General features: G+C 41.5%; 1 protein-coding gene across 2 annotated transcripts in view; it reads right to left on the bottom strand.

The window, feature by feature from the left end:
- Positions 1-13,164, bottom strand: part of IBTK (inhibitor of Bruton tyrosine kinase) — a 96,188-nt gene that overhangs the window by 42,381 nt on the left and 40,643 nt on the right. For both annotated transcript variants that reach the window (XM_054022171.1, XM_054022172.1), the window contains 5 exons: positions 12,463-12,559; positions 11,701-11,802; positions 10,596-10,713; positions 8,940-9,000; positions 7,203-7,330 (listed from right to left, as the gene is read on the bottom strand). In XM_054022171.1, the coding sequence (XP_053878146.1) occupies positions 7,203-7,330; positions 8,940-9,000; positions 10,596-10,713; positions 11,701-11,802; positions 12,463-12,559 (506 nt within the window). The remainder of the gene's footprint in view (positions 1-7,202; positions 7,331-8,939; positions 9,001-10,595; positions 10,714-11,700; positions 11,803-12,462; positions 12,560-13,164) is intronic.

The raw sequence follows: 13,164 nt of genomic DNA, 5'->3' as shown, positions 1-13,164 counted from the left end.
GTGTGTCTTGACTGCCTAAGCTAAAACACCTAAGTCTGTGAGCTTGAAGCCATTAGTAGAGTCAAACCTCTATATGTGGCCCAATCACTACTGAGAGACAGAGAGCCACACTGAGTAAGCATATGCAACCTACCCTACTCAGGGTAGCATTGAACAAGATCTGTGTGATCTACTGAAATGGTACTACAATGAGCTCACTGAACCAAATGGTAACCTTTGGTGTCTTAATAAGACTACTCTTAACTCTGTTAAACAGTAGCATGACTGGTAGGGTGTTGCTCTACAGTACAAACATGGACTCCAAAATAACAACATTATTACACTGGTAGTTTAGCTTGTGAACAGTCATGTAGACAGGATGCTTATCCTTAGTCAAACAACTGGAAAAAATGGGGAAAAAAATCCGAACTGCTTTTATTTACTATGCCAAAATTAAAGCTTTAAGAGAGTTACATGACCCATAACTGACTACAATATTCCTATTTCATAGAACTTCTTGCCCTTTTAAAGTACATTATTACAATTGTTATGTGTAATAGGTCCAAGAATGAAATAAAGTGAAGGACACAATGAAACAGTTGTACTGGACTCCTGATAAAGTCTCTCAAAGTACCTAAGCCTTAAGACAGAAAGTCAAGCCTCCCAAAAAGAGCCAAAACTTTTTGCAGTATTGCAATAATTATCAAATGTAATATACCTTCATTGTTACACTGGATTATATAGTTTTAATCTTAGCCAATCATTCTTCTTCCTATATTGCCTATTTTATCCAGGCTCCTACACAACAGTGACATGTAAAACAGATTTTTAAAGTCAACTTTATATATTCATAATTTTAGTCTTCTTCATTGCTCCTGAAACATCCACTAGGTGGTATGAATAAGGGTTTAATTAAACCATTTCTGGAGCCTCAAGTGGAAGATAATCAGGAACATGACTATTGATTAACTGCGTAATATGAATTTTAAAAGAAATAACTACCCAATTCTGATGCGTCAAAAGGTTTGTTACGTTCCTCTTCTGTGCTAAATGTGGTACGTGGCAGCATTATTTGCATAAGTGGTGCTTACTTCTTCTATATGTATTTTCCAAAGAGAAAAACTTTAGAATATTCTAAACAGGTGTTTAATAAATTATTTGAACACAGGTTTGCCAAGGTTCTAGATCATCAGCTTTTAAAAAAAATATATATATATACACATAATGCAGGCAGTATAAAAAAAAAAAAATTGTTTCCTACAGCTTGGTTCATGGGACCCTATGAAGTACTGCAGGATTCAGTGGGTCTTCCAAATGTCTGATACTTTGTGGAGAACTCTATGCAAGTCCTCATCAAGTATTAGTTGACACCATTGTGTATGCTATTACCACCAGTGCTTCTGTGGAATACTACAAGCAGCACGAGGGAATCTAGAAAAAAATATCTAACAGTGGAGGAAGATATGCAAGTGATGTTATGCAAACATACTCTTCGGTCAAAGATCATATGCAGAGAAGAGTACAACGACAAAGGAGGGACAAAGGAGAAAAAATGGTTTTGTGATTAAAAAAATAGTACTAGGAGCCAAGAACTGTTCTATTCTATTCTATAGTTTCCTTTGCATACAAGGAACTATAGCTGACCAAGACAAATTTTCCCACAGAAATGCATCAAAAATTTTTGATTTGAAAAATTTTAATTAGCTCCACAAATCACTTAATCATGACTGAGTTTCCAGATACTGAAAATGGGGAACATGCATATTTATCTCAAAGTTGTGGCATCTAAATTCATTTCTGTTTGTAAGTGGTTTGAAACCCTCTGACAGAAGGTGCCATAGAAATGCTTAGTATTATTATTGAACAATTCTTGAATTTTCAGTTCTTACACTTATCATAAAATGTCACTACTATTCTTCTCCACAGGTATACTCTGCTGGAAAATACGTAAATGGTGTTATGCAGGAGGAGGTAGTGTTGCCTAGTGGATAGTGCACCAGACTTTCAGGAGACATTAATTCTGTTCCAAGCTCTATTAATAACCTACTAGGTGACCTTGAGCAACTCATTTCACCTCTGTTCCTCAGTTTCCCCATATTTTGTAAAATACAGTAATGATGCCAACTTCCTTTGTAAAGCACTTCAAAATCAACTGCTGAAAAGTGGATTTTTTTTTTAATTATTCACATATTCTGTTCAGTCAGCCTCAAGTCATTTCTTCCCATGATTCCTGTTTGCTGCTTGCAAAAATACTGGAGTTAACTGAAGCACCTGAAAGCTACATAATCATAGACTATTAGGGTTGGAAGAGACCTCAGAAGGTCATCTAGTCCAATTCCCTGCTCAAAGCAGGGCCAACACCAACTAAATCATCCCAGCCAGGGCTTTGTCAAGACAGGCCTTAAAAACCTCTAAGGATGGAGAGTCCACCACCTCCCTAGGTAACCCATTCCAGTGCTTCATCAGCCTCCCAGTGAAATAGTGTTTCCTAATATCCAACCTGGACCTCCCCCACTGCAACTTGAGACATTGCTTCTTGTTCATCATCTGCCACCACTGAGAACAGCCGAGCTCCATCCTCTTTGGAAATCCCCTTCAAGTAGCTGAAGGCTGCTATCAAATCCCCCCACACTCTTCTCTTCTGCAAACTAAATAACCCCACTTCCCCCAGCTGCTCCTCGTAAGTCATGTGCCCCAGCTCCCTAATCATTTTCGTTGCCCTCAGCTGAACTCTCTCCAATTTGTCCACATCCCTTCTGTAGTGGAGGGACCAAAACTCCAGGTGTGGCCTCACCAGTGCCAAAGACAGTGGAATAATTACTTCTCTCGATCTGCTGGTAATGCTCCTACTACTACAGCCCAATATGCCGTTGGCCTTCTTGGCAACAAGGGCACACTGCTGACTCATATCCAGCTTCTCGTCCACTGTAATCCCCAGATCCTTTTCTGTAGAACTGCTGCTTAGCCAGTCGATCCCCAGCCTGTAGCAGTGCATGGGATTCTTCCTTCCTAAGTGCAGGACTCTGCACTTGTCCTTGTTGAACCTCATCAGATTTCTTTTGGCCCAATCCTCCAATTTGTCTAGGTCACTCTGGACCCTATCCTTACCCTCCAGCATATCTACCTTTCCCCCCATCTTAGTGTCATCTGCAAACTTGCTGAGGGTACAATTAATCCCATCATCCAGATTATTAATAAAGATGTCGAACAAAACCGGCTCCAGGACCGACCCCTAGGGCACTCTGCTTGATACCAGCTGACAACTAAACATCGAGCCGTTGATCACTACCTGTTGAGCCCAACAATCTAGCCAGCTTTCTATCCATCTTTAGTCCATTCATCCAACCCATACTTTTTTAACTTGCTGGCAAGAATACTATGGGAGACCATATCAAAAGCTTTGCTAAAGTCAAGATATATCACATCCACTGCTTTCCTCATATCCACAGAGCCAGTTTTCTCATCATAGAAGGCAATCAGGTTGATCAGGCATGACTGGTCCTTGGTGAATCCATGTTGACTGTTCCTGATCATCTTCCTCTCCTCCAAGTGCTTCAAAATGGATTCCTTGAGGACCTGCTCCATGATTTTGTTGGGTTCTGAAGTGAGGCTGACCAGTCTGTAGTTCCCCGGGCTCTCTTTCTTCCCTTTTTTAAATATGAGCACTACATTTGCCTTTTTCCAATCGTTCGGGACCTCCCCCAATCACCATGAATTTTCAAAGATAATGGCTAATGGCTCTGCAATCACATCAGCCAACTCCCTCAGCACCCCCGGATGCATTAGATCTGGACCCATGGACTTGTGCATGTCCAGCAGAGCATCAGGCTCTTAATCTGAGGGTCCAGGGTTCGAGCCTCTGTCAGGGCACTCAGCTTCCGTGGTTGGGATGATTTAGTTGGGGATTGCTCCTGCTTTGAGCAGGGGGTTGGACTAGATGACCTCCTGAGGTCCTTTCCAACCCTGATATTCTAGGATACTGTGCTGCCCAGTACAGCAGTCTGGGAGCTGACCTTGTCTGCGAAGACCAAGGCAAAAAAAGCATTGAGTGCTTCAGCTTTTTCCACATCATCTGTCACTAGGTTGCCTCCCCCATTCAGGCCTGGTCTACACTGGGGGGGGGGGGAATTCGATCTAAGATATGCAACTTCAGCTACGAGAATAGTGTAGCTGAAGTCGACGCATCTTAGATTGACTTAGAATTACTTACTTTGCGTCCTCATGGCGCGGGATCGAGGGCCACGGCTCCCCTGTCGACTTTGCTTCCGCCTCTCGCCAAGCTGGAGTTCAGCAGTCGACGGGAGAGCGATCGGGGATCGATCTATCGCATCTACACTATACGCGATAAATCGATCCACGATGGATCGATTGCTACCCGCTGATCCGGTGGGTAGTGTAGACATACCCTCAGTAAGGATCCCACACTTTCCCTGACCTTATTCTTGTTGCTAACATACCTGTAGAAACCCTTTTCGTTACCATTCACATCCCTTGCTAGTTACAACTCCAATTGTGCAGTGGCCTTCCTGATTACACCGCTGTGTGCTCGAGCAATATTTTTATACTCCTCCCTAGTCATCTGTCCAAGCTTCCACTTCTTATAAGCTTCCTTTTTGTGTTTAAGCTCACCGAAGATTTCTCTGTTAAGCCAAGCTGGTCACCTGCCATATTTGCTATTCTTTCTTCACATCAGGATGGTCTGTTCCTGCGCCCTCAATAAGGCTTCTTTAAAATATAGCCAGCTCTCCTGTATTCCTTGCCCCCTCATATTAGCCTCCCAGGGGATCCTGCCCATCAGATCCCTAAGGGAGTCTAAGTCTGCTTTTCTGAAGTCCAGGATTGATATTTTGCTACTCTCCTTTCTTCCGTTTGTCAGGATCCTGAACTCAACCATCTCATGGTCAATGCTGCCTAGCTTGCCACCCACTTCTACTTCCCCTACCAATTCTTCCCTGTTTGCAAGCAGCAAGTCAAGAGGAGCATGGCCCCTAGTCCGTTCCTCCAGCACTTGTACCAGGCAGTCATCCCCAACACTCTCCAAAAACTTCCCGGATTGTCTGTGCATTGCTGTATTGCTCTCCCAGCAGATGTCAGGGTGATTGAAGTCCCCCATTAGAACCAGGGCCTGTGATCTGGAAACTTCAGTTAGTTGTCTGAAGAAAGCCTTGTCTACCTCATCCTTCTGATCCGGCACCGGACAGACATGCCCACCACAATATCACCCTTGTTACTCACGCATCTAAACTTAACCCAAAGACTCTCAACAGGCTTTTCTCCAGTTTCAAACTAGAGCTCTGAGCAATCATACCGCTCTCTTACATACAATGCAACTCCTCCACTTTTTCTCCCATACCTGTCCTTCCTGAACAGTTTATACCCATCTATGACAGTGCTCCAGTCTGTGAACTGCCCCACCAAGTTTCTGTTATGCCAATCACATCATAGTTCCTTGATTGTGCCAGGACTTCCAATTCTTCCTGCTTCTTTCCCAGGCTTCTTGCGTTCATGTACATGCACCTCAGATAACTAGTTGATTGCCCTACTTTCTCAGTATGCATCAGGAGGCTTCCCGTCTTGTACCCTCCTCCTTGCATTTCCTCCCGGTATCCCACTCCGTCACCATCCCCCAGTGAACCTAGTTTAAAGCCCTCCTCATTAGGTTAGCAAGCCTGCCTGCGAAGATGCTCTTCGCTCTCTTCGTTAGGTGGATGTCATCTCTTCCTAGCAATCCTCCTTCCCAGAACAACATCCCATGGTCAAAGAATCCAAAGCCCTCTCTCCGACACCACCTGTGTAACCAGGCATTCACCTCCACAATACATAAGCTACAATAAGACAACAAGAGCCCAACTCCTCTGTAGTGGCTGCACAGAACTCAATACATCTAGGTGCACTCTGTGCATACTCCTGACTTTACCTACTATAATTCTACTAATAGTGCCACCAGTCAGAATGAGTGGGAGGAGAAAAGGAACTAGCAGGAGTCTACCAAATTTCACTGCACAGAGAGCTCTGAAAAACCTAAGGTCAGTCTGGTCAGACATCAGAAAGAAAAAGCTTATTTACATTTTAGGTGGAAAAAAGCCACAATTTTTTTTAAAGCTTGTAGTATGAGGCTCATTTGCAGACAAAATTTCTCTTACATTGAGCTTTAATACAGTACAGCAGATGTAGACTTCTCCAGCCCTCAACTATCATTAATTTTGTTTTCTTAAACATTGTTTCTAAATGCAGATTTTCCATAGAATATTAAATAGATGTCCTCTCCTCTCTCCCTCTCTCTTTGGTGATCTTATTTGTTCCCATGGCTTCTGCTACCACTTGAACACGGATTACTGCCATACGCATCCTCTTCTACCCATGATCTCTCATGCTCTATCTAGTCACAGATCTGTGCCTGCCTCTGACACCTCTACTTGGACTCAGCAAGTCTAAAACTGGGTTTATCATGTCTCCTTCAAAGCCTTCTGCTCTTGAATCCTTTTTGTTAATTGCACCACCATACATCTTGCTACACAATCTCACAACATGGAATCATTTTCAAATCTTCTCCATTCTCAAGACCCAGATTCACCGGATCTTACCACTTCTTCCTCTAGTCTCTAAAATTTGTTAATTCCCCTCTTACTCCCTATTTCTAATGCTTTGCTTACTTTAACACTCTCCTCTCCAGCCACCTATACTCTCATCTTTCTATTCCAACTACAGTCCACTCAAAACACTGCCACCCCACTCCCAATCAAAGGAGTTCTCCTTTTGACATCATCTCCTCTTCCTCCCCGAATCACTTCATTGGATTATCCCCACTCCATCTAAAGTTTATGCTTATCTTTAGTTTCAAGGAGCTCCATAATTCAGCTGCTGCCTACATAACTACCCTCATCTCTACTCAGCCTTAAACATCATTCCGAACTGCTCCTTTTGCCACCCTTGCTCACCCCATTTTAACTGAGAAAGATGGAAGGAGAGTACTTCATTACTGAAAAGACTTTGAAAATCAATTCTGGAACCTGCATTTCTTCCACATTTCTTCTATTTTTGTATTTTAACTCTATCCATTAGTTTCATGCCACCAATGCTCTTGACTTTTAGCTGTGAAAAGAGCTAATCAGTATCCTACAAAAAAGATACTGCTATGTGTAGTTCACTTGTTGGAGTGATGAATGCCAAGAACTACAGAGGCCAACTTTTCAGCAATCAAAGGAAGTAAATATAAGACTTACTGAGATGTTACTTCAGTATTCATTTCTTCTTTCAAAAAGACAAAGTTTTCTCTGTCATCAGGCTCCAAAGAGCTGATGTCAGGTCCATCTTGATATGGAGTAATCACTCTCCTGACCATAGCTGGAATCTGCAATATCAAAAGTTAATGTTACACTGCTCCTCTTAAGCTGTGTACTAGAAAGCATACTATTTCTTGAAGAAGTACCAGATCAGTGGTTCTCAAACTTCTTTTTTTCGTGGGACTGCTTGAAAATTGCTGAGGGTCTCGGCGGACCTCTTAATGATCTTTCCAAATGTTGTTTGTACCGTTAGCTACATAACTATTGTAATGCGCTTTGGATAAAAGCACTATATAAAAAAAACCCACTTAATAATTAACTTTGTTTGTTCTAGAAATAAAAAGCACAGAACTCATATTTTAATATCAGTAGTCTTACCTTTCTAATGTGATGGATTTGCCCTCTCTCCCCTACCGCAGCAGCCCTCAAGCTGGGGCTGGGAAGAAGGTGGGGTCTCTCCCTCTCCCCCCAACCATGGCAGCCCCCGAGCTGGGGCTGGGAAGGAGGGGGGTCTCTCCCCCACCACACTAGCCACAGAGGGCCATCTCTCCCCAGAAGCCGCAGCCCTGGAACTAGGGAAAGTTGCCTCTTTCTCTGGCCACCACAGCCCTGCATGTCTCAAATTCCCCCCACTCCCTCTTCTCACCCCACTGCCCCCTCCGACCTACCCCATATGCCCCCCAAAGCCACTAGCTCACCTTACACGTGCATCTTCCCCAGAGTCCAGGCAACTAATTAGTGGAGCCACGCCTGTGCGGCTCCACTAATTAGGTGGGTAGCCCTCCATTCTCTCGTGTGCAGCCCCCCAGGTGCACACCTTAGAGGGAACTATCCACGGACCACTGGTGGTCCACAGACCACAGTTTGAGAACCTCTGTTCCAGATTATAATCACTCAAATACAAAATTTTAGAATCCAGGTAATATCATCATTATGCATTACAGCCTACAAACCCAAGGAAATTTATAATTAAAAAAAAAAAAAACCCACATCCACACAAACACTCCCACATCCACACGGCACACATACTCGAATTCTTTTAAAGAAAACATAGAGGTTCAGAACTCACTTAATTTAAACTGACTAGGATACTTCATAGAAGAATGGCACAGATTTATGCACACATCACAATTTCTTACCATTAAAGTATGAAAGAGGAAAAATTGTTTATACTGTATGCTGACTCTCCCTTGCTTACTGGCAAAGTTTCACTCATTTCTTTTATTTCACTTAATATTAATTCTTCCTACAATGCCCTACTAATATTAGAACAGGAAAGCAGAATTAGATGCTCTTGGAAGCTACCAATTCTGTTAAAAATTAAAGTGTTACCTCTTCCCCACGCACCACAAATTCTTCCTCTGCATAGAATTACCTGACACTTGTTTGTTCACTAAAGCCAATTTAGAACATATGTTTTGTGGTGCCATTAATACCATTAAATGCATATGACTGATAGTATTAATGGAACTCAGATTTATGCATGTTGCAGTGGCAATAAATGTGTAACTATCAGAAAATTTCAGAAGTAAAGAAGAATTAGGAAAATACAGTTTAAATTTATTTCTGGATTAATGTCCCACCACCCACATGATGAGCATTTGGTACATATTTATCAGCTTAACTCAATGTTCATTTTAAAAGTAGTCACTTTTCACTGAACTAGGTATAGCTTACCATTTTTCTGTAAGACACAGAAAGGTCCTTCAAAACGTCATCACTTAAGACATCTAGAGTCCTAAAATAAGATACATAGGCATAGCCTCGGTCTCATTTACCATACTTTAAGTCATTTGATTCAAACTGCAAGATATTTGTTCAATAAGATTCAAATAATCACAGTTCAGGGTACACATATGTAGAGGTGATAGCATTAGATATTATGGTCATGGGCACTAACATCCTACTTTAGCTATATCATCAAATGTTAAAGTACTTTCTTATCTACCTTTTGCCTACTTGTTTGGCTCCTTTGCGATATATTCTAACAATCCAAGGCATCGAGTAGCTTCTAACAAGCAAGTTTTTTTTTTTTTTTTTTTTTTTTAAATCAATTTGCTACACAGAGTTTGTTTCGGATATGGTGCAGATTAACCCTTTAAATAAAATTATTGTTGCAGGTAATAAAAATTGAGGTCTTTGCTTTAATCTCATTTACTTGCTTGTAACATATTATAAACCTACTATGTGTGAATAAAGCAATTATTTTAAAGAGAAATTGTTTACACTAAAACTGCAACAACTATCATGTATGTAAAAAATACCAACATGATGTTCATGACTAGAGCTGAGTATACTGGGTTCTTGGTTCGACCAGCAAATTGAAAAGAATCACGGAAAATAGTCTGTTCCAATAATATTTGGCACATGTCAGCAAATTGGAAAAGTTTGTTTCGGTCCAGCTTCAAGAAACCACGCCTTCCCCCCATCCTCTTTTCCCCTCCCCCCTTTAATATGCAGCCCAAAGCTCAGGGCACTCACCTGGGATGTGGGCAACTCAGGTTTGAATCCCTACTCTGAAACAGGGACTTGAACTCACATCTCTCCCTGCCAGGTGCTAGGCTATTCCAGGGTAGATTACTCTCAATCTCTGCTCTTGAAGCTGTTCCACATTGTATAAATACTCAAATATTAATTGGGCCAAATACAGGGACAGAGTGAGAACGATTCAATAGCCTGGTGATTAAGGCACTCCCCTGCGAGGTAGGAGGTATGGATTCAAATCTTCTCTGCTTGATTCAGAGGAGGAATTCAAGTCCCTATTCCAGAGTAGGGATTCAAAGCTGCGTTTCCCACATCCCTGGCAAGTGCCCTGGCTCCTCGGCTAAAGTTATAGAGGGCGATGGAAGGACAAACAGTTTTCTGAAGCTGATCCTGAAAAAAAACCTTTTTACATCCAAAAATCTCAGGCAAAAACAGTGATAAATTTGGGGATGTTCAGCGAATAAACTATTTGTCTCAAAAATTTCGCCTAGCCCTACTTATAACCATTTTGAAATGTCTTCCAGAACTACCTTACAGGTCTCTAATCTTAGGCCTGATTCAAAGCCCACATCAGTGGAAAGACTCCTACTGACTTATCTCAGTGGGCTTTGGAACAGGCTCTTTCTGCCTCAGGATTACAGAAGTAACACTTTATTATGTGTCAGAGTAGAGGTGAAACAGGTACATAACTTGCAAGATAGGCACAGTAGTTTCAGCACAAATGAATACCATTGCAGCTGAGGATTTTTGATTATATTCTCAACTATGACGCGTAACATTTCCTGATAATTCTTCCAACAGTTCCACTTTTGCAGTATTGCATACTGTAACCCCTACACCCACTCTTACCTCGCTTCAAGCAAGGCTGCCATATTTAGTCCTATAAACTGCAAGCAGGATAGTTTTAACTGTTCAGCACTGTATGTTGCTGAAAACTCCAGCAGCTCAGCAGCGTTCTTTAAAGTAACTGGAAAGAAGAAACATCACAGACTTAACTAGACAACATACTGCAATTTTGTTTTGTAATCACTTATTACTTCAAGATATACAGTATGAATGGGGGAAAATCAGGTTATGAAAAAGAATAAAAATAAACCCTTTTCCTGGTTCATTAGACAGAAGCACTAATGCTTAAGTGGCCCTGACTCCACCCAAGGCAACACTATTAAATTCTTATGTAGCATGAATTTGACTGATGCTTTACAGAAATCAAAAAGATAGTCCCAGCTATGAAAGGCCTACAATCTAAACACAGATCAGCTTTGGAAATAGAGCAGACAGACAAAGGGAGCGAGAAACATAGGTTAAAACAACAGTAACATGAATAAATTTATATTGTGAACAAAGCTTAAGCTCCAATATTTTCCTATAGCTAAGAAAGATGTAGTGAGAGAAGGCAGGAATGGAAGTCACCAAGGAAAGCCAAGCAAAACAAGTAGATTCTGAGAAGAGAGATGAAGGAGAGTGAGGATGGTTGGTGTGCTAAAAGAGGGAGGCATTTCCACCCAAAAAGACATTGTCAAGAGAAATATGAAAGCACAAAAAGAGCAACAAAAGAGTTAGGGAAGGACATGAGATGAGAAACATGAAACAAATTGTGTAGGGCCTTAAAAAAGCGAGGACAAGGAGTTTGAATTTGATGAGGTAAGAGACCCAGAAGTAAAGATACTTGAAGTGAAGTGACATGACTGAAGTTGCACGCCAAGAAGATTATTTTAGCTCTAGAATGTTGGGCAGTCTGAAGCGGGTGTGGCTACAGATGTCCAGGCAAGAGAGAACAATGACATGAACTGGAGATTCAATCCTTCCTTTCCATAGCCACAGCCAGAGTTAAGAAGCGTCATACTGCAACTCACAAAAAAAGCTCAGCCCTTACCTTCTAAACAACTAGGTTTATTTTAACAAAATGAAAAAAATGCAGCCACTTCATTAAGAAACATAGTAAAACACTCACTTTTTTCGGTAATGGCTACTTCACACATTTCTTTCAATCGCGATACAAGGAGTTGGTCTGCTACCACCAGAACATTACAAATAAATTCCACATTTTGAGAGTCTGGAAAATAAAGAAAAGTTGCATGAGAAAGATGACTGGTTAAGTAGAAAAATGCTTCAGAAAAGTTCCAACAAAGGCCAGTTTGCTCCACTGTTATTTGTAGGCATCATGGCAGAGGTAGTTTGTGAAGTGGGATTTAAAATAGGACCAGGTGGCAATGGCTTTGCAAATCTTGTAGAGAAGGAGTTTTTCTTATGTATAAAACGGCAACATAGAAGAAATACTGAGGGGCTTGTGGGAAAAGCAGCAGATCATGGTGTCTTCAGCAAAACAAAGGTGGAGGGGAAGACAACACATGGTAAAACCACAACTAACTCCAAAGTATAAAATGATATCATATTGTTAGGGGTTTACCAAATAATACATATGATTAAAAAGGCAATACAGTATCTTTTTAGTAAAAAATGTCATCTAATTGTGGTACTTACTGTACCACTTCCCCATATCACACAAATGTCTCTAATTTGAAAGAGTTCACACTGTATGCATAATATCCAAACTTTCTGCTTCCTTCAGGTGTCTTTTCTTTGTTTATTAAAACAAAAATAGCAGAATTATTTGAAAGAGATCAAGCTGAAATGTATTGCTTTTAAAAAATTCGCTGTCAATTGTTCATGCCCCCAGCTCTACAATTTCCAGAAACAAATATATTGTCAGCACCTTTTATTGCAGGAGCTTCATCTGTATAGATGTAATCCAGGATAACCTGCAGTATGTCAGAATGGATTGGCATTTCCAGAGCTGCACAACAGGATGCCTAAAGGAAAAAGGGATAAGAAGAGTACAATTTCAAAAACTGCCCATTTAAAATCAAAGGTGATTACAAGAAATTACAAGGAAAACTCCAGTTCCTCCAAAACAAGTAGATCTCTGGAGAATCTGAACTCCTGCAGTACTGGGTAGGTTTGAAGGATGGGACCCTATTCAGTTGTCAATACCGACGCTATATGCTGCTTTGGCAAGTCTGTTCCGATCAAAGTAGTCGGTGCTCATGAGGATGACTTGGGGGGCGCGGAGACCATATTGGAGACATGGCATCTTCCGGGTACCAAGGCCATCTTAGTGGTCAACTTAGATGTATACCATACAGGAGTTGTGAGTATAGTTCTCTTAATGGTGGAATGCTCTCATGATGCAGTGTCCTGCCTGTGCGGCACCGAAGGTCTCAATACAAAGCATGCTTGCTGTCCTTTTTCTCTGCTGAGCCTGGAGCCCCAGGCACAGGATTGGTACTAAGAATGTCTGGAGCCTCAGCCATACCCAGGGTGGGACACAAGGTCTCCACAGCAGTCTCCACAGGGACGGAGGTCTTTTTGAGATGGACTCTTTCTGGAGAAAATGACTCAATTTTCTATAGGTTTT

This window comes from Malaclemys terrapin, chromosome 3 (assembly GCF_027887155.1).
Source record: "Malaclemys terrapin pileata isolate rMalTer1 chromosome 3, rMalTer1.hap1, whole genome shotgun sequence".
NCBI lineage: Eukaryota > Metazoa > Chordata > Testudines > Emydidae > Malaclemys > Malaclemys terrapin.
The sequence above is the reverse complement of the archived record's forward strand: the minus strand, read 5'-3'. Positions and strand labels throughout refer to the sequence as shown.